Source organism: Tetranychus urticae, chromosome 3 (genome assembly GCF_039701765.1).
Source record: "Tetranychus urticae isolate SD_2017Ah chromosome 3, NJAU_TeUrti_SD_1.0, whole genome shotgun sequence".
NCBI lineage: Eukaryota > Metazoa > Arthropoda > Arachnida > Trombidiformes > Tetranychidae > Tetranychus > Tetranychus urticae.
Window position 1 is genome coordinate 20,501,051 of NC_142960.1, and position 23,799 is coordinate 20,524,849.

At 32.8% G+C, this 23,799-nt stretch overlaps 4 protein-coding genes, 2 long non-coding RNA genes and 1 other non-coding gene across 9 annotated transcripts; 3 read left to right on the forward strand and 4 right to left on the reverse strand.

Annotated features, from left to right (window-relative positions):
- The first annotated feature begins 1,136 nt into the window (after nt 1-1,136).
- LOC107364706 (uncharacterized) lies at nt 1,137-19,818 on the forward strand. Its single transcript, XM_015932136.3, has 9 exons — nt 1,137-1,805; nt 6,967-7,094; nt 14,211-14,870; nt 15,492-15,680; nt 15,761-15,939; nt 16,016-16,155; nt 16,490-16,717; nt 17,436-17,842; nt 18,571-19,818. The coding sequence occupies exons 2-9, from the start codon at nt 6,995-6,997 to the stop codon at nt 18,786-18,788; spliced, it is 2,121 nt and encodes a 706-aa protein (XP_015787622.2). The 5' UTR covers nt 1,137-1,805; nt 6,967-6,994; the 3' UTR covers nt 18,789-19,818.
- On the reverse strand, nt 2,202-6,404 carry LOC107364753 (uncharacterized). 2 transcript variants are annotated; one of them, XR_016200000.1, is made up of 4 exons: nt 6,104-6,404; nt 5,073-5,852; nt 3,555-4,986; nt 2,202-3,154 (listed from the first exon to the last, which is right to left on the reverse strand). It is a non-coding gene; the product is annotated as an uncharacterized LOC107364753 (long non-coding RNA). The 2 variants fall into 2 exon arrangements; XR_003082724.2 differs by having other exon boundaries at nt 6,115-6,402.
- Nucleotides 7,155-11,441, reverse strand: LOC107364701 (uncharacterized). Of its 2 annotated transcripts, none has more exons than XM_015932129.3 (2): nt 10,218-11,441; nt 7,155-10,109 (listed from the first exon to the last, which is right to left on the reverse strand). In XM_015932129.3, exons 1-2 carry the CDS (start codon nt 11,002-11,004, stop codon nt 7,720-7,722), a joined length of 3,177 nt encoding a protein of 1,058 aa, XP_015787615.3. In that variant the 5' UTR covers nt 11,005-11,441; the 3' UTR covers nt 7,155-7,719. The 2 variants fall into 2 exon arrangements, with proteins under 2 accessions (XP_015787615.3, XP_015787616.3); XM_015932130.3 differs by having other exon boundaries at nt 7,155-10,025; nt 10,218-11,437.
- LOC112539127 (uncharacterized) lies at nt 13,617-21,438 on the reverse strand. Its single transcript, XR_016200001.1, has 7 exons — nt 21,299-21,438; nt 20,956-21,239; nt 18,444-20,839; nt 16,980-18,246; nt 16,421-16,610; nt 15,443-16,178; nt 13,617-14,929 (listed from the first exon to the last, which is right to left on the reverse strand). It is a non-coding gene; the product is annotated as an uncharacterized LOC112539127 (long non-coding RNA).
- Nucleotides 18,159-18,231, reverse strand: TRNAF-GAA (transfer RNA phenylalanine (anticodon GAA)). Its single transcript has one exon. It is a non-coding gene; the product is annotated as a tRNA-Phe (tRNA).
- On the forward strand, nt 20,160-22,914 carry LOC107364715 (carboxypeptidase B-like). Its single transcript, XM_015932151.3, has 5 exons — nt 20,160-20,849; nt 20,980-21,081; nt 21,311-21,608; nt 21,735-21,869; nt 21,979-22,914. Exons 1-5 carry the CDS (start codon nt 20,160-20,162, stop codon nt 22,356-22,358), a joined length of 1,605 nt encoding a protein of 534 aa, XP_015787637.3. The 3' UTR covers nt 22,359-22,914.
- On the forward strand, nt 22,750-23,355 carry LOC107364743 (histone H2A type 1). The gene has a single exon (XM_015932186.3). It carries the CDS (start codon nt 22,819-22,821, stop codon nt 23,245-23,247), a length of 429 nt encoding a protein of 142 aa, XP_015787672.1. The 5' UTR covers nt 22,750-22,818; the 3' UTR covers nt 23,248-23,355.
- The last annotated feature ends 444 nt before the right edge of the window (nt 23,356-23,799 follow it).

Here is a 23,799-nt window from a genome sequence, read left to right on the forward strand (position 1 = left end):
TTATTATCCATCTCATATCCTCTGATCCACTCGTATGGTCTTCATTAATTTTTAGAGACAAAATTTCATAATTTGATTCCATCACAGAGTCAGATTAAAGAGGTTATCTTATGGTCCATTGAAGGGATCCATGCCATAGATCAACATGCTCCTCATACTAACCTTTTAAAATTGAAAAGAAATACAGGTAAGAGTAAGGTTTTACGGACTAAGGCGGAACTTAAAAATCACACACTTTCGCTAACCAATGGTAAAATTGATAATTAGTACACAACCAGGTGAACATTCAAATTTAATTGTTTTTGATATGAAATTAATGATTAATCAGAATGTTCCCTGCTCCTCTTCGACTGTCCATGGATTTGAGACAAGATTAGTAACTAACAATTAGTTCAATTACCATTATAACCATTAGACTTAATTTTAAAGATTAACCTGATTGGATCTTAATTTAAATGTCCCATGTTGCCCCTCCTTAGTCCGTAAAACCTTACTCTTACCGAAATACAAAACCTAAATTTCGGTATCTAATTATGTTGTATCTAAGCGTTGCACCTAAGTGGTTTAATCACACCAATTCTGTAAAAGTTGATCCAGTTGATTTGGTAAACCTAACACTTAAAACAAATTAAAACTGGAGAGTCGTTAAGTCAAACAAAAATTACTCTTGATTCTTATAGTAGTTATTCCTTAGGGTTAAAATGGTGTTTCTATTGAAGGCGAACATGTTTGCCGTGTTGATACAGTCAAACAACAGTAGCTAAAAAATGAATAACATGTTGAATAAATTGTTGAAGATTGTAAACAAAATTAAGGTGAATGCAAACACAATAAAGCGAATGTATTAAATCAATAGATGAAAGGTAGGAACCAAAAATAACGCGTCTCGATACTTCTCTGGTTCACTTGTTTCTGCATGAAAATCAACTGAGATATAAATTATGACAATTAAGTCCTGGAACAAAAACAAGCTGAAAACCGGATAACTTAGGATGACGCTGATGATGAAAAGATGAAGATTAAGGAGGGAGAAATAACGAATTGAATAAAAAATAGAGAAAAAAATGTTATTATAAATGTATTAAATTCACTTCTTACCCAAAGAAGGTAACAAATGGAGGGAAAGTTGTTGCTGTTGTCTTGTCCTTTCAATGCACCATTAGTAATCTCTTCGTATCCTGCTTCTTCTTCCTCGCCATTTTATCTTCCCTTTTTTCCCTCTCTTCACCTCTCTCTTTTTTTAACCTCTCTTCTTTCCTTTCTCTCCCGTATTCACTAAATTGTTAACCAATTCACCGCTGCTCCCTTGATTCTTGTTGTATAATTTAACTATTCAGTGGCATTTCAACTTCACAATCTTTACCTGTAACATTAGACTTTGGTCCACGCTTTTTTTACAATTCAATTTACACTTCATCTATCAAGTCTCTTCAAGTTTTCCCCAACCTTGCTTTAATTGTGTCTTAATCAGTGTATCATCTCATCTTCAATCATCATTAATGTACATGTTTATCAAATGCCGGTGAATTTTTCAGGCTTACCCAGCTTCGCACTGTGAATAGTTGTTAGCCCTTTTCGTTGACACTTTTTGCTTTTTGTGTTTTTATTTTGCTGCTTCATTCCATTTTGATTTCTCATTGTCAAATTGTTGTTAATTTGGTCACCCAAAATCATCTTTCATTGATTGCCATCACCGTGAGATGAAAAATTAAAAACATCATGTTTTGGTGACATTTACTTTCCAATGATTTTACCCTGTTGCTCGGATTATTACTCAAGTTAACTTATACTCTAATTTTCATAAGGTAAGTTGATAATCAATTTATATCAATAACGTTTGTTTCAAATTGATTTGAAGCAGCAATATAACAAGTTTTGTGAACCCCAAGAGTCTTACCTACAATTAAAATCCTCTAGTGATCAACAGGCTTCACTCAAATTATCTATGGCAAAGGTTAATTAGTCATTTTCAACTGTATATTGCATGGGTCAAAAGGTTTATTGTTCCCACCACAGTGTTTAATTTTCTTAGTCTTGGGTTCCTGTAAATTATTATGTTTAGCAATTGATTATGATTTTCGTGACACCGTGAATGGTTAATAAACTATTGAGTAAAGTGAATAATTATTTTCCCGTAAAGATGCTTTGATTTACAGTGATTCCCAAACAATTGGTAAATTATTTAAAAACGCAATAGTCAATAGTTAAAGGAATAACTTTTACTGCAAATTGTAGATGATTGGAGGACAATAATTGTGACTTGAATTAACAATTAGATTGGTAAATGTTTCTCCTTTCTCTTTGCTATTTTCAAGTTAATCTTCATTCATCATTCCATGTTATCACCATAACAGTAGATGAGCTATCATTATTTTCCCTTGAAATTGTTTGTATATGTTCAAGATTGAAATAGTCAAATGATTCCTTAATTTCTGCCTGTAACTGAATTTGTAAATTTTTCCAGTTTCAGTTTGATCCATGTTCAGATTGAGCTTCCAATGAACCATTACAGTGTAAAAATATAGCGCAAAGGTAAATCATTTCCTCAATTGTGCACCAATCAGTCTTGACAATCATAACTAGAAGGTTGTGATCATCTCTCTAGAGCGTTCCGGGTTCCACAAACAGACGCAATGTTCATAGTTTATCGTTATCACGTACCTTTGACGGCTCCTCTCATCCCCATCCATTTGGCGTTGTTTTACTTTCTTCATTTCGCCAAATTAAAAGCTTCAAGTGCTTCATACTTGATAACATTACTTTCATCCGGCAATTCTGTTAGAAACATAATTTTTTGCTTCAGTTAGCTTGTCCAAACCGAGTAACCATCATGATACAATTATCATGTTCAAAGATAATAGTAATCCTTTCCGCATTACGAGTTGAACATCAGCTGTAGATCATAATCAGCTTGTTATACTTCCAGCTTTTTTCCGTTATTTCAGGCTAGAGATTTGTCCTGTGATTGAAAACCCTTTTCCCTGATTCTGCAAATTGATGAACCTGTTGGTTATACGAAAAGCTTTTCATTGACCAATTTGATAATAGCTTTCATTATTTGTCCACGTATCGGTCAATCTTTTGTTTATCTTCCTATTTTACTCTTTCTTTTAATTACACATCTCAGGCCTTTAATACCATTTCATTATTGTATCTATTGATAAGGGGAAAATCAAATGAAAATGAAAACAATTAGATGAAAGAAATGATATTAAACAATTGAATTAATTAATTATCAGAGTGAAAGTGTATCTCTGTAAGGATCCACCCGAGACTTGATAAATCAAAGGGTAAACCTTTCCTTTTCATCAAATAGTGTTACAATAATAATCAATGGAACCACTAAGCAGACAATAGATGTATTGCGACCATTGGTCACTAACTGTGAATCCCAATTAAAACAAAAATGTGACAAACATGATTGAGGTCACAACCAGGTAAACGATATTAAATTAAAAAACCATGGAAAGTATTCCAATACAAGTTGAGTAAATAGATGAATGTTTCCATTGAATAGCTTTAAGAGGGAAAAAAGGAGAGAGAAAGCTAATTACCAAAATCAGGTTCACCATTTGATTAACTTAAATTTTTCAGCTGACCCAATTAAAATGATCCGTATGTTTATTTGATTGTCTTTCACCTTGTTTTGTCACTGTCTTTTAACCATTGTTTACCAGGGCGTTAAATTGATGTCACTGGTTAAGGCCGATCAGCCCTGGTCCTATTGTATGTTTACCAAAAAAACTTTGTTTTAAAAGGTTCTATTGTCAAAAAATATTCAGTTTCCTTGAGTTTTCAAATTTAAACAGTTAATTTTGCACTTTGTAAACACTATATATGTAAATTTAAACCTTTCACATTTCAAACTAAATGTTTAATTCGTCCAATTGTTTGATCTGTTTAATAAAATCATGTGTTTAGGCCATAATTCACTTTCAATGTTTACGTTTAGTATTCAAATTTAAATTTCAATTGTTTCTCTTCAAACAAGAAGCTTTGAAAAAAGATGATTAAACGAAGACATTGTTGCCGTAATTAAAAATCTGGTAAAGTCCAACTCTAACTCTTTTATTGTTAACCCATTTCCAATTTTAATCACAGAGTAAGTGATATATCTGGTCATCAACTGAATTTACTGTTGCTAAGAAAATTTGGAAACAAATTGTTTAGTTTCAAAGCATAATCCAAACACTATTCATTCAACTGGAATAATTGAGTTAACAATCTCTAACAGAAGAAACAATGAACACTAGGAGATGGTTAAGCATTTAACCTTTTCTGCTGGTTCAACCATGAATATCAAGTTGAGCAGAGACAGCTAGGTGAAACTAAAATTGCTATCAATTTTTACATAATGATACAAAAATGTTATGTAATAAAAAAGTTAGCAACAGCTATAATAATCAGAAGAGTAGTGATTATAGTTGCCATAAATTTGCTAGATCAACACATGTTCAAAATTCAATTTGAATGTGAAGTTGATCAATGGGAATCTTGAAAAAAGACGTAACGGTAAGGTGATTTCAATCATCAGTAAAATTGTCCACAAAAATTTTGAACACCCATCAATAAGTGATAATAAATGTATATCCAACCATCTTGAGAGAAAAAGAAGATTATTCATTAACGAGAATCAGGAATTTTACACGAAATTTCAATAACCATATTCTGTGCATGAAAAAAAGCAATATCAATAACAATGATGACTTGGATCAAGTAACAATTTAGATTTTTGACACTTTTGGCTTTCCTTCTTTTCTCACGAAAAGGCAAACGCAGGTATAGATTACCAGGTCCCAAGACTTGTTTAAAGGTTCAACAAGATGATGATGGTGATGGCGATGATGGTGAAAAGGCGTAATGATAAGTTTCTTTTCCTAACATGATTCCATCTAATTTTCCTCTAGTCTCCTCTGCAATCCTAAATCCTTGTTTTCACATAGAAAGTAACTAAAGTAGACACCAATTTAAGAGCTGTAAAGAGTACTAAAACAGGGAAAGAAAGTGAGTAACGAGAGTAGCAAATGATGAAAAAAAAGTAACATCAACAGGTTTAATGTTAGTTAACTTACATTATTTTTTTGTCTTGGATATCCCAACAAATGAAAACAACTTGATGACATTTTGGTAATGAGTTTACCTCCTCTCTCCTTTGGCAAGATTATTCATCCATTGTTACGCTATTTTTCCCTTTCTTTGCCTGGTTTCAAAGGCAACTCGTCGTCTAAATAATCACCATAAGATATTATTTTTACACAGTGTAATTGACCTTAATCAACAGATTGTTTTACAGAAGATACAAGGGCACAGTCAGGGTGGTATTACTATTAAATGGTGATGGTTAACACTTGATTAAAATATCTTAAAGACGAGAAGGAAAACAAAAGATTTAGCTTGGTCAAATGTGAACATTGAAGGAGGTAAATTAGACGTTGGTAAAAAAGATACAATGAGTAATGTGTTTATTAAAGCAAAAGCAAACTTATTACAGTTTTGCCCGACAGAGGGTCGAGGCGGAAAAACTCGGTCATAGAGAAATTCCATCTGGTGTTTTTACAAAAAAATCACACCCATAGCGGTACATTCCACCGCTTAAGTTTACAAAAGACAATAAAAAAATTTACATAACTATTTGATTAATGGATTAATAAAATTATTAAATTGTTTAGGTCCTTTTATTAAATCCTTTTGTTCAGGTCCATGTTGATTAAGTATATTGTTAAATTTGAGCTAATTTCTTTGAGTATTGCTGACTCCCTTGCTGAGTGGCTTCAGATAGCCATCCTGAGTTTGACCAAGGTCAAGGCAAACGTCCTGGGGTCGACCATCTCACCCACCCAACATGGCCAACACTGATATTTCCAAATTAAATAATTTTGTTGAATAATTATTTATTAATTAGGTAGTGTTAGACTCATCTTGAGTTATTTAGCTGTGTTTGATTTTTTTGATAAGAATATATTTTTATGAACTTTTCTGTGTTCGGGGTTTTGATTTCATGTTTAATTTTATTTTATTAATCGGTTATTCATTTAATAGTTTACTTGTTAAATTAATTATTAATTTGTATTTTGACATTGTAAGTTGAATGTAAAAAGGTCACCTTCACTATACCTCAATCCTTCTCCTGGTCAGAGTCAGTGGAACACATTCTGAGGTTAAAACGACAAATAAGATAACATATAATAAATATGTACGAACATTCATAGACACTTTATATCACAAAAAATTAAACAATTATTAATACACAATAAGAGTAAAAGCTCTAAAAAATTAAAAATGCATGTTGTCCAACAAAGCAGCGACAAGATACCAGAAAAGGAGGGAAAATATATTAATGACAAACAGTTGATATTTTTCTGGTTAACAGCTAAATAACTCTTCGGCTTGAATCCTTGAAATGACAATAAATATGGATAATAAGAACTGATTGATGTTTAAATTATACCATTGATTTGTGTCTTGGACATATCTTTTTGTTATCAACCTTGGTCATTAAATTGTTGCCATCAAGATGCCTTTTTTTGTTGTCCTCTTGAATATAGTTTTTTTAAGGTTGGCCTTTGATTGCTGTCAATTTTGATTGATTTAATGAATGAAATATATTTCAATATGAAGATGGATGATTATTAGTCAGTTTTCATGTTTAATTATTTGTTTTTCTATCCATCATTGAGGTTAATTTGGTGATGAAAGTTGTTTGCTACTCAAAACTGAATTGACCATCAATCATACAGCAAGATACAATGCTAATGGGATGCCAATATCAATCAAAGAAACGTCTTTTCAATGAAGTGGTTAAATTAGATTATCTGGTTCTAATTGTTATTGATTCATGTCAATTTAGTTTTAACTTGACACTAGGTTTTGTTCACAAAACTTCACCAATGTTGCTGCAAATTCAATACAAATCAAAATTCAATCGTATATTAATTCAATTCAATCAACTCTTCTTTTCCTTTACAGATAATATAATTCAAATATTTCTATTAAAATGTTACCAAAGCAATTAAAATTAATTGGCCAATCCATGGATCTAATCAATATCGCCATTTTAACATTATTTTCATCATATTTATTACACTTTGTTAACGGTAATTACAAACATTTTACTCATCATTTTCCCAATCTTGACCAATTTGCCTCATTTGATATTTTGGTAAATTTAAAATCAATCATTTTTATTCAATTAAAATTAAAATTATGTAAATACATAAGTCAGAAGGTAATTCGGTGTCTGATCAGGTTTTCAACTATAATTCAATGGGTTTCAGTCAAAGTCTAAACGTTTATTAACATTATATCAAAGCACTTCAATCAATACATTCAATTGTCAATAATTATATTACTTGATCATTGGATGTTTAGCGTGACTCAATTCAATTAGAAACACTAATTTAACATTGTAGTTAATAGATATCAATTTGGAGGGATAAAAGGTTCAAATCAAGTCACTTAAATCTTTACCATTTCAATGGTTGATAGCATAAAGTCATGTCTTGTTTCTTGAACAGTGATTTACTCTGAAATTATATGCTTTGTGTCTTAGCAATTACTGACATTGATTAGTCTAAAACCAGTTGTTAATAATTGAGAAATGTTGAATTGTTACAGCAGTTAACAAATGGATATTGAAACAAAGAATCTTAATTGAAATGATATCCAATTCCTGTAAGCTGGTTCAGTCCAAGGAAGTCAAGTTTAATTGTCTTGGTTTCACTATTGATTCAGTTTAGTTTGTTGATATTGAGAGTGAATGTATTGATGGTGATTTGGGTGGTGAGCAAATGGTGATAGTTGATGAGCAAGGATTGAATGATGGTTGAAAAATTTTAATTGCTGAGGAGAGAAAGAGTTTGATTGTTGCTGTTGTTGATGGTTTGTCCCTCGGTTAAAAGCTTGAGCATTTGCATAGGAAGGTAATGTTGAGGTTGATGTTGGTGAAGATTGTATTGAGGCTTGTGAAGATGGTGTCAACAATGATGATGAACTTGGTGAATGTAATAATGATGATAAAGAGTTGGTTAATTGTCCATTAAGATGGTGAAAATTGTCTGTAAAAGTAATCAGCTGTTCCTCTGAACGAGATGGTTTCTTCCAACCCAAAAGAATGGATCTTGACTCGTCACCTTCATGTTCAACTCCCGACTCTTCGTATTCCTCTTCCTCCTCTTCAACCTTAGTCTTTCCATTCATGCCTCCATTTGAAACTCCACCGTTTAAAGCTGCTGATGACGATGACCTAAAACGATCTTTAAGTCGTTCCCTTTGTTCACGAAATTTAGCCAAAGCATCAAATGTTTTCATTCGAGGCCCAGGACGAAAGCGTCTTCCACCTCTGTCTCCACTCTCATCGTCACTTGAGGCACCTTGGCTTCTCATTCCACCGTTTCCTCTCATTCCACCAGTTGAACCTCGACCACCTCTTGAACCCATTTGGGTATCGAAGGTATCATCATCAGAGTCACCAGTTGTTAAACTATGTTCACGATTGAAAGCTTTAGACTTTAAAATTCGCGAATTTTGACTCTTCTTGATGGCCTGTTGCACTTGTGCCAATTGTTGCAAATTTTTATACTTTCGTAAATCATTGTCAATGAATGCTAATGGATTAGCGTTGTTTGACCCGTGCAGTGGTGAAGGCTCACGAAGTTCATCAATTAGTCCAGTTGTCAGTGGGATTTGTTTTTTATTGAGCATCTCAATCATTGTTAACCGCTTAAGAGCATCATCAAGCCCAATGTCTTCATTAAACAATGAGGAACCGCCGAGTCGAGATGAGGTCAACTCGGTTAATCCATGAGCTGAACTTGTTAGAGGGTTGAGATGATCATTTAGATCGTCCACCGATTTAGATGAGTGTTCCAACAAGGCTAGTAGCCTATCATTGAGAGATGATCCAGTTGATCCACTTGATCCGCCTGATGATGATGAACCAAGAGAAGAGCCGAGTAAACTTGAGCTTAAATCATTGGAGCGACTCAATAATGAAGGATAATTGGATAGACCTGAATCAGAGAGAAGTGAAAATGCTTTCAAATTTGTATTGCCATTCAAGGGATTGGAGGTTTCACTAGATGGATGATGTTGATGATGATGCGAATGATCACCCTTGGCTGATTCAAAGAAGGGCGTTACTTCAGGTTCTCGGGGTGAATTGATTAACATTGAGTTACGAATGATATCACTTAATCCAGTGAAACGAGACTCACTGGAACCCGATCCTGATGGAGATGAACTGGCATCATTTAAACCAAGAGACTCGATCACAGAGGAAAATGAAGGTGAACCTGAACTTGTTCCAGATAAATCATGACTACTTGAACTCATGGGATGAAGAAGCTGTTCACTAAGCGATGAACCTGACCCTTGTAGACGCCGATTACCATGTAAACGACCAGACATACCCACAGGACCAGGCATTTGGTTAACATGACCTAAATGGCCTCTCATTACATCGTTAGGTTCACCATTAGAGTCAACATGAGAAGGCCAACCTGACTCAACTTGACTGTTTCCATCCATATTACTCGAACCCTGGGAACCAGTCATACCTGAACCTTCACCTTCAGCCAAGTTAGCTAAGTGATTATGTTGAGCCACAGCTCTCGACAGATCACCCAGATTTTGACCATAATGACCAGCCGAAGGTGAACCTGGAAGGCCATCATTTCCCATCATTGCTCCTCTTGATCCTTCGCTATTTGTCTCCCCAGTTCCGTCTCCTTGGCCATTACCCTCATTGTGGTGAAACAATGGATACGATTGATGAGACTGTTGTTGTTGTTGTTGACTGTGATGAAGACGATGATCACCTGATTTGGAATCGAAATTTTCATGAATTGGAGTGAATATTGGTACAATTTGATGTGACGGGATTGGTTCAACAGGTGCTACAAGTTGTTGATGGTGATGGTGATGGTGATGACCAGCATTACCGTCATATCCATGAGATCCAGAGCTAGATTCCCCTGAACTGCCACCATTTGAGACAACAATTATGTTCTTCTTGGCATCATCAGTACCTGCGTTAACGTAAACCAAATCTTTAGCACCCGAGAATAGAGAGGATGGACGGGGATAAGGTGGGGATTCGTTACATGAATCATCTGTAATATATAGACATATATCACGGTTAATAGTTAGACAAAGACAGGAGTCAGGGGTTTGATGCAGGAGATTAAGGGTTGGGTGAAGACATTAATGGGTTAACATACCTTTGTCGCTCTTCCTCAGCTTTTCCATCATTTTGGCAGCTAAACTTTTCTTCTTTACTTCAGCCACCTTAACGGCAACCGAATTGGCCGAAGCTCTAAGATCATTGTACGAATGAATTGAGGCCGATGGAGATGAGTTTACATCTTGAGTTGCATTTGAATTGTTGACATTTTCATGCTTCCTTTCATCACTACTCAATTTATCTTCATCTTCATTATTGGTCACTTTATCTCTCTTCTCGACTTCTTTACCATCTTCACTTGGTTCCATCGGTGGTTCATTATGGTGATAAGTTGATTGAATGGATTCACTATTTTCCATGTCACTTAATAATCCAGTGCCATTGGACTGGGAATGATAATTTTCACTGTAATCTTCAATAGGAACTTGAGTTATCGGTACAATCTCAATGATTTTACCTTCAAGATAAGATATCAATCGATTGTTATCTTCATCATTGTTATTGTTTCCAGCATTTTTATGCTCATCTATTTCACTAGTACTGTTAGGAGACGATTGAGAGTCTTCTAGTTGGGAGAATGATTGTTCATCAGAATCGATGATGGACTCGACATTGAAATTTGATGGTTCTGTGTTTTCATTTTCTCCTTTTTCCCTCCCGTTACTGGGAATGATCGAGACCACCGAGTCCACCTGAGTCTCTCCCAAAGACGAGTTAAAAGTGTGCTCAGCCCAGAGGCCATTTGATTGTAAAACAGTTAACAAAGTCAACAAAAACAGATTACAGGTTAACGTTGAGTGAAAACAGCAACACAAGATTTTCATAGTTGATAAATAGTTGAAATTAAGAGTTAAAATGTTCACGGTGTTTATCAACCTGTAGTTAAGGTCCAATGAAAAAAACCCAAAATTGTTTAAGAATCAAAAATGTCCGAATCAAATTGATTAATGTAAAGATGAGGAAAAGACACAAATCTCCTTTTCTTGTTAACAATATTTGCTATTTGGGAAACTAATTAGTATTTAACTTTACACAATCCATAATAGATGATCGAGAAAACAGTTGATTGTTGGCACAAACATATGATTAGTATTGATGATCAGCATCTCTCTATTTGATTATTGAATTACACTTTGATTGGAAAAACATTTTTCTTCAAATGAAACATTTTCTTTCTTCCTAACAACTTGCCACTGTTTATCATCATCAACTGATCAGCTCAATAATCAATCCTAATCCAACCTTTATCCAGTCCTCATCACTATTATTATCATTATTATTATTATTACTGTTATCATCATCATCATCATTATCTTAGGCTAGCATCTTGAAATGGATGAGCTCAATGAATGAAATGATGTTAGGAGTAAAAACAAAACTAGAATAAAAAGCTCAATAAAGTTATTCGGTCTAATTGCTGATTATAACCACGATCATGATTATTATTGTATTTTTTGATCATTAACCTTCAATTTTACAGTTACAATTGGCTTTATTGATGATCAAATTTGTGGTTATATGAAAAAAATGCTTTAATATGAGAAAAATATTTGTTCAATGTTTGTAAATGAAATTGAAACGCTCAGATTGATATTGTGGTTATTGGCTTAATTGTATCATCAACAGGCAGGAAAGTTCAATGTTCAAACCTTTTACACCTAATTTGAGAAGTTTTACAGATAAATCATCATTATCATGAGAAAAATGAACAATTTTGTCAATTTTTTTGACAAAAAAGTGAAACAATTGAGTCTACATTTTGCAGTTTTTCATCCAATTTACATTTCCATCAGCAACTTCAGCATAATCTTTATAATAAATCAACATCTGATCTTTCAGATATTTTATCATCCACTAGAATTTCATGATCTTTATTAAATTTGAAATTCAGAATAGCTTTTCAACAAGTTTAATAAATGTTTGATCAATGTTGTTTTATGCAATTTATCATTGTTTTATGTTTTTGATGATTGAATTAGTCTTTTCAAGTTCAATTAAACAATTAGATCAATGATATAGTGATCAATGATGCTGAAAATGGTTTAACTCTATCGATTGTTTTGATATTTATTTTGAGACAATAATCGAGCTTGAGATTCAAATGTTTTTTCATCCTTATTTCAATTTAGTCAAATGTTGAGATGCGATATTTCAAGTGAAATTCAGAAACTGTATTTAAAAGCAACAACAATCATAATTTTGGTGCAATAGTAAATTTTGACAATTTTGACAGTTGTGACGCTGTGAAAATTTTTAACTTTACATTTAGTTGAAAAACGAAAGTTTCAAGACGATTGATATGATGAAGATGAGCATTTTGATGATTAAGGTGATGAAGATGTTGGCTAAATGTTGGTTAAATTATGTTGTCATAGAAAGGTTGTTGATGTTTGGTCAAAAAAATAATTTCAGAGATGAAAATTGAAGATGAAAAATCTTAAAATGATATTTCGTGTTGAAATGAAAAGCTTAATAGTCTAAATTATTAAACACATGAAAAGATTACATCTGAATAAATCTCACTTTCTTCAACATATTTAACCTCAGAATAAATCAACTTATTGTTATTTTAATCATTATTTCCAGCTGATCTTCATTTTAACAAAACACTCTTAAATATCCACCTTCACCTTCAGTCATAATAATAATATAATAATGATAATATAATAATAATACTAATCTGTCTCTCATCTGGCTCATTAACGATCATATATTTCCAATGGAGTAAGAAAAGGAATCTGAAGAAGATGAAGAAAAGTGAAATGAAAAGTTTCTCTTTTTCTAGTTGAACCATTTCTAGATTGTCTTCATGTTATTATTATGAGTGTAATCATCATCATAATCACCTTCACTTATTTGATTATATTTTTATGTATTTTTGTCACCATCATTGGAAACCTTTTTATAACCTGTTCCAACATTCATCTGTAAAGCAATGGTAAAAATTAGCAGCTCACCTAACAGTTTATCTATTTGTTATACTTGACTGATTGTTATTAACAATCAACAACTATTTTCAACACATAATCACTTCAGGGTAATCTTATTGATTTAGTAGATCAATTCTCTATTCTATATCCACTTTAAACTTAATCATTCCCTTTTCACGATAAATACAAAAGCGAAACAAATTTTATTTGTTTTAGGGCAATGATCTTCTTCATTTTGACTCTTTTTTCACTCCATATAACGATCATCATATAATCATCATTATCACCATCACCATTATCATCATCATCATCAAGTTTACTTTTTCTTCGCTTTTTGTTACACTTAATTTCATGTTGAAGCTCATAGGTCTATGGCGATTCATGTTGATAAAAAATGTACCATTAAGTGAGTTGAAAAAGGTTGAAGAACCAAAACCACAAATATTGTCATTTTTTACTCTGCAATTTCAACCTCTTTTTTCTCAGTATTATTATCACAATTTAGCTAGTTTTTTACTGCAATTTATTTCTTGCAATTATCCGTTTAATCTACTTTAAATCAAGATTGTCTGAACGTTGGCCTCAAATAACCACATGCACTGCATTTATAAACAATAAACAGCTTTTCAGCTGAAAATTAGCTTTTGTTACAAATCATTTTGTATCAAGATCAAAAAATGCTGAAATTTTGATTGTAATATGAAATTCATTTGTAAGTTACAAGCTTTCAAAAGGTAAAGATTTATAAGAAATTGAAAATAAACAAAAACAATGTAAAAAATGCTACATCAACTGGTTTCAATTTTGTACTTAAACACTGAGATTTATAATAAAAATGATTGATAAACCAAACTATTGAATATATCCAGCATGATGAATAATTATCAGCATTAGTTGATATTCATTATGGATGGAGAGACAAAGTAAAACAAAACATCATCAGGAGTTGAGCCCTGCTATCAATTGTTTCCTAATTAGTTTGATGGCTTGTGTAATTAGTTCCTGATTACTGTTTTACCATGTTGTGTCAATCTTTCAGCTTGCCATTTTCATCATGTTAATCCCTCGACTTGTGCTTATATTGAATTTTACTTTTTCAGGACAATGTCCATCTGGAACAACAGTTTCCTTTGAAAAGATGACCAATGTAAATGTTCGTGGAGTCAATCTGGTTCCATTATATACAGGACAAGGTGAAACTCCAGTATCTGCCGAGTGTAACAATCGATGTCGAGCTGGTCCCAATTGTCGTGCCTTTGTGTTAAACTATGAGAAGCACGCTTGCATGGGAATGGGTTACGATTCAAATTCACGAAGCACATCAATCATTGCAACCTCTGAGCGAACCTCTTTATTTGAAAAGATTTGCCTCTCCGTGCCAACATGTGAGAAAGCTTGGACCTTTGAACGTGTAATTGGACGCCAAATACTAGGCTATGATAATCGTGTTTTAACCGCAATAGCCAGTCGTCTCAAGTGTCAAGAGATTTGTCTCAAGGAAAGGTCATTTGTCTGTCGCAGTGGAGAGTATGATTATTTGACTCAGGAGTGTCGATTAAGTTCAGAGGATAGACGAACCCAGCCAACTCATTACACGGTTGCTCCACCATCGGTTGATTATTTTGAAAATGAGTGTTCACCTTTGCCTTTGGTTAAGGAGGATGAATCTGGTCTTCCTGGTATTCCTAATGCTCCATCCGAATGTGGTTACCAGCGATTTGAAAATCTTGAACTTAACAGACCTGACCTTATGAAATCAGGTAAATTGTTTATCCTTCATCTTAATTCATCAACCTTTTTTTTCCGTCTGAAACGTCTTCTAATATTTTAAATAACAATTAAGAGTGGTGAGAAGAGTATCAATATAATGTAATAATAATAATCATTATGTAAAGCAAAATTAACCGGAAAATATCATTAGCTGATGTTTATTGACAAGGATATTGATATTTTATGATTATTTACTAGCATCTACTTTACCTTTTAACTATCATTATCGGCATTGCCAACATTAATTTAATTCACATCAGAACATGTTGGTACATTGAGTGGGTCACATACAAGTAATGCATGTGATTCAGTTCAGCTTTCAACAAAATTCAATCAGTCAAAATCAGTTTGTAAAAATGTTTCAAATCAGACATTTCACACACAATTTTCAGTAACATCATTATTAGGAGTAAAAATTTACATTTAAGCTAGACAGACTATACTTGATATAATTTTAAGATTAGCATTTTAAAATAATATCAAATGAACATGATTGAATCACGAATTTTAATGTTAGGAACTGAGCCTAAAATTACTAATTATTACATTAGATTTGACCTACCATTAAATTGGCTGATTATGACCAAAAATTTAATCTTCTTAATCAACAGCATTCAGTGAAGAGCAATGTAAAACTCTGTGTGAAGCTACAAGAGCATTTGTTTGTCGTTCATTTGCGTTCAAAGCGGCCTCATCATTGTGTTGGCTGAACTCGGATGATTCCTACAGTAGTGGTGGTAAAGATTCATTGGTGGCTTCACCTGGAGTGGTTTATTTTGAAAGAGCAAACTGTTTGAATCGTAAGTTGTTATAGCTTTTTGTATCATTGGGCCAATTGTTGATCCATTTTTCCACTTTACATTGAAATTTTCATAAACAGTTAAGCTTGATTGTACGCCTGAAGAAATGAGGATTTCATTGAACACTTTTGAACCATTTGTGGGTAAAATTTATGCTAAAGATGATCCATTGGCCTGTGAATCGTTTGGAACCAGGCAAAGGTCTACATCGCTCAGTTTACCATTAAGAACCTCTGCCAAATGTGGAGTTCGTGAAGAGGTATGATTCATTCCATCAACAAATTTGCACAATTAATCTAATTGTTTTTTCTTTATTGCGTTCCACTGATCCACAGAATGATGGTAAATATTCAACTGTTGTTATTATCCAATATCATCCAGTAATCCAGCGTAAAGGTGACCGAGTGGTTCGATTAGTATGTAACTTTGAAGCTCCAACAAAACTGGTTACCAATTCTTATAGAGTGATCCCTGCGTAAGTTGTCATTCCTGATTCCACTAAAACAATTTTAAAATTAGTTTACAGACTTCCGTTTTTTTCTCGTACACTACTCATTAGACTAGTAATTTACATTTTATAATTATACCTAAAGACATTAAAAACACAATTTACCAGCTAATGTGTCTGAAATGTCTCTCTGGGCTGAGAAATTCAACTAAAATCCATTTTCTTGGATGTATAAATCTAATGTCTAAATTAATTTCATGATAACATGAGAGGATTTTAATTTCTCTCTTACTTGATTTGAAATGTTTTATGTTAAAATTCAATTTATGGTGTTTCTTTTTTCTCTTTATCCTTCCAATAGACTTGATGTGGCTGGAACTGCTGTTGTTAATGCAACCGCACCAACACCAAACATTAAACTTCGTATCACGGATAAAGATGGTCTTGACGTTGTTGGAGCTAGACTTGGCGAAGAGTTGTACCTGCGAATTGATATGGAAAATGATTCAGTGTTTGATATATTTGCTCGTGAATTGATTGCTCGCAGTGGGAATGCTGAAGAGGCTATAACTCTCATTGACAGTAACGGGTTAGTTAGACGAGTTAATCACAGCTCAATCTATTATATAAATTGCACAGTTTTTATGATACCCATAAACAAAGCAATAAAAAAATTGAGCAACTTAAAAATACATCATCATGAATGTTAACATCAGACTAAAACACTGATATTAATACTAATAGTTATTACATCTACTAAAGGCATGACTCTGTGTTTAAATTTTACCTAATATCATCGTGATACAAAATTTAAGTTGCTTCTTCTTATTGCTGGGTCATACAATAAACACCTTGTATAATTTGCACATTTGTGTGTGAGAAAGATAGAGATGTAAAGAGATGTAATAGTGGTAGCAAAACTTGATCTAATGAAATGTAATGAATGGCGAAGAGACAAGTGACCATCACCCAATCCATTATATTAACACCTTATGTTTTGAAAATGTTACTTCCTCAATTGGAATTGAATTATTTCAGGAAAGCGTCTGAGGAACGAGAAAAATACTGGGTTGATATAAAAGCTTCAACTTGCAAATTAACCCAGTGTGATGACTGTTCCTCAACCATTGATCTTGTCCATTAACAAGTTAATTTGATTTCTTCTTTTTCTTTCGCCATTCAGTTCATTTTCTTCTTTTCTTTCTTTTCATCTTGTTTGTCTTTTCTCCTTCTCTTTTCATAACCATTATTGACCATGACACATAACCATTTGTTTTTGTTTCACCTTTTCTCTTTCATCCATTAAGATGTCCTACGGATACAGCTATATTTCCTAATATGGAAAGGGTTCCTGGAAGTAAATCATTGCAGGGAAAATTTGATGCATTCAAGTTTGCAGATGATGAAATTGTCCGTTTCCAGGTTAATGTACACTTTTGTTTACAAAAATGTCCACAGCCAACTTGTTACGATGCATCGTCCAGTGAAGATGTAGTAGCACCTGAAAACAACGCTGACCAACCTCCATCCTATTCAACTCGTGCTCGAAGGCGAAGAGAAACTGTTGATAGATATAATAACAATGAGTCAAGAAAAGGTATCAATTCAAAAGATGATTCAGCTCCTTTACCAGATTATCCATTACACCGAGAATTAAAGGTTCAAGGATTAGCCTCATCCAATTCAAAGCAAAACAACGGATTTTCCAAAAAAGGTTAGTTTCAAATCCAATCAGTCTTTTTCCTGGTAAACTCTTAAAAAATAAATGAAATATCACACTTGCTCCAATTTATCAATTGTTTTCCTACCCAAATAGCTAATGAAACGTTAAAACCTTATGACAACATTTTAGCTACAAGACCAATGATTCAAATTCAATCTTACCTATTAGTCAGAATAAAAAGAGAAAAATTGTCGTATTTCATTTGATTGTAATTAGTGATTCTATTAGTGAGTAACAATGAGCATCATTGAATGAGGGTAACACCTGTGAATAATATAGAAAAGGTAATAAAAAAAAGCAAAAAGTTCGCCGAAACCCGGGATTGAACCAGGGACCTTTAGATCTTCAGTCTAACGCTCTCCCAACTGAGCTATTTCGGCACATATGAGTAAAGTCTGTAAATAAATTACGTAATTCAATTACAATTGTTTATAAGAATCAAGTGTTTGATATTTAGATTGTTATCAACTGATTGTTGGTTATTATTTACTGTGTGTTTTTCACTGCATCAGCTAAATTATTGAGTTAGGAAATGTGAATGGGAAAATTTTGATTGAACTCAGGGAATGTTAAGATTGTTAAAAGTGTTTACCTTAAATTGATTATGATGATTGTTGTTGCTGCTACCAATGGATTTGCCTTTATAAAAAGGTTGATTAACTCAGTTTTTTGTATTGATTTTGTTTTCTAATTATATCTTTCTTCTTTGTTATTTCCAGTTCCAGATAGTTCATCACTATTTTGTACTTCAAAGACTACTTTAATGGCCTCTTTGGTAGCTTCAATGATCTTTCAAGCTTCATTATTGGCTCTTTGCTGTTCTTGCATATTTTTTTATCGTTTCAAGGGACCCTCAATTGATCGCACTTCAGCTGATTGTGATCCATGTAAAAATTACTCTCGAGATCTTTGGTCATCATTTAGTTCCATTGAGTAATACGTGTCTATCAAAGACTCAAAGGATTGTCCAACTGTTTTATTCATCCATATATTTTACGGCAAACATCGTATTGATTGATTGAGATGATTACACTTCATGTTCACAGCCAGGCAATATCTGAATTGAAGGAGGCAAAAAAAAGAGAACAATTAGTTTCATTCTTGAATACAATTATTCATCGTTATCATTACCAATTATCATTAAGCTGCAAATGATCTAAAGTGTAAAATTTTATTCAATTGTTTTTCAAGAAATTCAATATTTCTTTGTGATTGAAGACTGAAAGCTTGTAAAACAGCATTAATTGTATGATTTTAAAGTCAATTGGTCAAGCGATGCAACTTTGAAAGCAAAGAGAGCAATGTAAATTAAGTTAATCTTCATCTGTAATTATGATCCATCTATTCATTTGGATAATAATTTAACCTGCCATTCTTTGGTATTTTGCTACTTTCAGAGTAGCAATTGACAATCATATTTTAATTTTGTTTTTTCTATCATTTACTTTTACGAGATGAAATTTCCTTTGTCTTCCAACTCTCAATTTATCACTTAAATTGCTGTGGTTAACCAATTGGGTTTAGTTAATTTAATGTTGAAACAAATGAATGTTATCCATCAAATATTAGTCTTACAATAATTCAAAAGCTATCTTGATCTTGAGTCTATTTTAATATATTTATGGATATTTGTAGATATAATATGTTATTAAATTATATTTGAGCTTGAGATAACTATTGAATTATGGAGCAATATTGATGAAAATTAAAAATAAAGATTGATGCACAATCTAATCAAACGACCTATAATATTTAACTTAACAATGTAATAGATATTTTAAATATTGTAATTAATTGTTTCAAATTTGATTGAAAAAAATATAAACCAGTATAAAATACTATCCCCTATTGACTGATTTATAACCTCAGTTTACCAGAAAATACTCAGAATTGATTGATAATGTTTTAAAAATTCAATAAATTTGTACAGATTACGGTATAATCAATTAAACAAATCAAATTTATCTGATTCAATCATTGACCTTATTGAAACCTTTGATTAAGATTGATGGATTAACTTGTAGACCGTTAAAATTAGAGTCAGAGTAAAATCAATTGATCATAAGCAATTGTATTGAAACTCAATGATCAAGTGACCATCATTCGCTAGAAAATTGAAAGTTTACTAATTAACAGAAAAATCTTAATCATTTGATTATTTATGTACCACTTTTGACCTGGATTAACAGGGCAATGAACAGTTAAATCACTAATAATCAATGATCATTTCAATCTGGTTATCTTTGAGTAACACCAACACGGAGATGGATAACATCCAACTGGTTTTAACTGTTTATGCTCAATGTAAATGGCCTCAAAATGGACTCAAATGGCCCCAATTTTGTCAACCTTTATCTCCTTCTCTCTCTCATTATCTCTCTTCTTCTTCTTCTTCTTCATCTCTTCACATAATTCTTATTCATTTAATACTGGTTTGTTTGTTGCGCTTTACACAACTGTGACCTTTAAAATTGAGTTTCATCAATTTTTCGTCAACATCGATCATCACCTTTTGTTAACATTTAATTTATTAATTGTGTCAAAATTGAAACTAATGCTAAATAAAATGCTATGTCTAACTCTAGTTTACTACCTGACTGTTTTACCATTCATCTTTCAATTGAATCTAATCAATTGTGATATTTATAATCAACACAAATCATTTGCTAACCATCGATTATATTCAGTTGATGTTAAAGGTGATAACACTGTCAGCTCGTTGTTTAATGATCTTCGTGAAACCGTTGATCTTGATATATGGAGTGAACCTTCACCCTTCAACAGCAAATTAACTTTTCGTGTTGATCCAAGATATCATAGAAGAGTTGATAGTTTTCTCAATTCAACCAATTTAAAGTATCATGTGGTCACAAATGATTTACAGAAATGGATTGAACGGGAACGTCTTGAAAACAATATGGATTTGAAGAATGCCTATTCACCAGGACGATTTCATTCAGCTGAGTTCCGTTTAGACTATTATCATACCTATGAAGAGGTAAATAAATACAAATTAAAAAACTTTGAACTAATTATTTAACATAAAAAAGGTAAAAAGTTACTAATAAGGTTAGTGATCTAATGTCACTATCTAATTTACTTGCCTTGATAATTTAATACTCTTTTAGATCAACGATTACATGAGCTATTTGCAAACTAAATATCCTGATATGGTAGAGGTAATTAATTTTGGTGAAACCTATGAATTCCATAAGATTAATGGACTTAAGGTAAGACCAAATGTTATACGGAATCCTTTTAATGTTAACCCTATTGATAGTTTATCAATGGGTAAATCCATGATTGGGTAGTTGTCCAATTTATCCTAATTAAAGTATCAAAATAAATGTCAGCTCTGTTGAAATTGTTGTTGAAGTGGGTGAAACACCTGAAATAAAAAACAGACGGTAATTAGTATGGTGATATATGTTTGTTTTTATCAATTACCTGATTGAATAGATTGGCAAAAAATCAAACGACACAAAACCAGCAATTTGGATTGATGCTGGAATTCATGCGAGAGAATGGATCGCACCGGCTACAGCAGTGTATATGATGTACAAATTAACGGAGAAACATGAAGCTGAACCCATTATTGGACAATTGGTGGAAAAGTTTGATTGGTATATCATTCCGATCGTTAATCCAGACGGTTATATGTACACTTGGTGGTCCAACAGATTATGGAGGAAGAACAGAGCTCTTCCAAAAGCTGTTCCAATTCGATATCCATGGAATCTGTTTGAAGAATGTATTGGTGAGCATTATCAATTAGTATTTAACAAGTTGAGATGATTAAGAAATAAGAATTGCTTGGACAAGATGTAATGGGACAAATGATGTAACTCTAAGATTTGACTTATCTTCTCTGCTATTCGCTTAGGTACTGACCCTAATCGCAACTTTGACATTGATTTTGGAGGCTACTCTACAAGTCCAAATCCGTGTTCAGAGATGTTTAAAGGAGATAAGGCATTCAGTGAAAAGGAGAGTCAAGCCGTCAGAGATGGAGTTCAGAGTAAGTGTGTGACTACCGATCACTGATTAGTCCAATAAAATATATTGAAAATATTCAGTCTCTTGATGGTTAATCTCTTTCTCATATTCTTATTCTTTCTAATCTAAAGAATTGGGAAAATCTTTAAAAGTCTTTCTCACATTACATTCATACTCTCAACTTTGGATGATCCCTCATGCATTCACAACTCAACATTCTCCACATCATGAGGAATTGTATGAGATTTTAAAAAATGTTTCTGCTTCAGTTAAACAAGTACATGGGGAAACTTACCGCTTTGGACCTATGGCAACAACAATTTATCCATGCTCAGGATCATCGCCAGATTGGGTATACTCAAGAGTAGGAATTAAATACAGCTTTATAGTGGAGCTTCGAGACAAGGGTGAACATGGATTCATTTTGCCCCGAGATTACATCTTACCAACAGCAGAGGAAACCTGGGAAGGTGTCAAAACACTTGTTGATCTAATAAAATTGGACGAATAATATCCAACTTGTCATTAATTTATAAGTTTTGCCAAATAAAAAAAATATTTATACGCAAAAAATAGAAAAAAATTTCACAAAACACAATCTAAATAAACGCAAAGGTTTTCAAATGTCACGATAAGAATTGATTTGGAAATGTCCAATAATTCCCTTTTTAGACACAATCAGATAAAAAGCCGTTGAACAATACATGATTAGCTAAACAGAAACAATATTATCAATTATCTTCTGGTTAACACTAGTTAAAGGTTAAAAATGTTGGTTAGAGATTTTTTGAATTTTTCAAGAGAGATAAGACAAATAATTAGCCAATCAGAAAGCTAGGGTTACATCACGTTGTCTTGGTATAAAATGAAATTGTTAACCGTTTGTTTCTTCATTTTTAAATAATTGTTTGTTTGATCAACATAAATTGATTTTGTTTTTTGTTCCACTCTTTGTTTTAAAAATTGTTAAAATGTCTGGTCGAGGTGGAAAAGGTGCCAAATCTTCTTTAACATCATCTCAAACTAAACATTCAAGATCATCTAAAGCTGGTCTTCAATTCCCGGTTGGACGTATCCATCGTCTGCTAAAGAAAGGGAATTACAGTGAAAGAGTTGGTAATGGAGCCGCCGTCTATTTAACTGCCGTATTGGAATATTTGACTGCTGAAATCGTTGAATTGGCTGGTAATGCTGCTTCCGATAACAAGAAATTACGTATTATACCGAGACATGTTCAACTTGCCATTCGAAATGACGAGGAGTTGAATAGGTTGCTTGCTGGTGTTACCATAGCTCAAGGTGGTGTTATCCCCAACATTCACGCTGTACTGTTACCCAAAGCCAATAAAGGAAACAGTTCATCTCAATCGACTCTTCCAATGGCATCACAGGAAGTCTAATTCAGAATGATGTAATCAAGTTGTTACTTAAAACATAATTCTTATTCGAACCTGTTATAGCGTGTTTGTTTTTAATATTGAATTAATATGTGAATTGGTGTTCATTCATATTTTAAAGTCCAAAAAATTATTTTCTCTCGTGAATTTTTTAATGACAGTTAAACTACAATTTGATGTATTGTGAAGCTTTCAGTATGAATAAAATAGTGCATCAATATTTATTATGTATAAAAAAAAGATGTTTTCAAAAGTTCTTGCAAGCTTAATCTTTAATTCCTTCTGATAATGTTTCATCTGTATGAAGTTTCGGTTCAATTTGTGGTTAGAGTTGAGCTATTATTGGTACTTGAGAAATAGAACCTGAGCTTCATCAAACTTCTAGAGCTGCTTAAAGTTGATTGACTCGGTAGTTAATTAAATCTCGGTAAATCAGTGACTTTAACCCGTTCTTTAGCACAGGAAACAAAAAATCAATAGAGAGCTTCATAAAGAACCTGTTACCATGGTAATGATGATGGTCTCTTCTGCTCAAGTTTGCTCACTGAATGTTAG

Excerpts from the sequence above, each read along its gene's own strand:
- LOC107364715 (XM_015932151.3), top strand. The coding sequence starts at position 20,160 with ATGGCCTCAAAATGGACTCAAATGGCCCCAATTTTGTCAACCTTTATC. Across the intron at positions 21,609-21,734 it reads TCTGTTTGAAGAATGTATTG|GTACTGACCCTAATCGCAAC; the intron begins GTGAGCATTATC and ends CTATTCGCTTAG. Across the intron at positions 21,870-21,978 it reads CGTCAGAGATGGAGTTCAGA|AATTGGGAAAATCTTTAAAA; the intron begins GTAAGTGTGTGA and ends TCTAATCTAAAG.
- LOC107364706 (XM_015932136.3), top strand. The coding sequence starts at position 6,995 with ATGTTACCAAAGCAATTAAAATTAATTGGCCAATCCATGGATCTAATC. Across the intron at positions 15,940-16,015 it reads AATGTGGAGTTCGTGAAGAG|AATGATGGTAAATATTCAAC; the intron begins GTATGATTCATT and ends ACTGATCCACAG. Across the intron at positions 17,843-18,570 it reads CAACGGATTTTCCAAAAAAG|TTCCAGATAGTTCATCACTA; the intron begins GTTAGTTTCAAA and ends TGTTATTTCCAG.
- LOC107364743 (XM_015932186.3), top strand. The coding sequence starts at position 22,819 with ATGTCTGGTCGAGGTGGAAAAGGTGCCAAATCTTCTTTAACATCATCT.
- LOC107364701 (XM_015932129.3), bottom strand. The coding sequence starts at position 11,004 with ATGAAAATCTTGTGTTGCTGTTTTCACTCAACGTTAACCTGTAATCTG. Across the intron at positions 10,110-10,217 it reads GCTGAGGAAGAGCGACAAAG|ATGATTCATGTAACGAATCC; the intron begins GTATGTTAACCC and ends TATATATTACAG.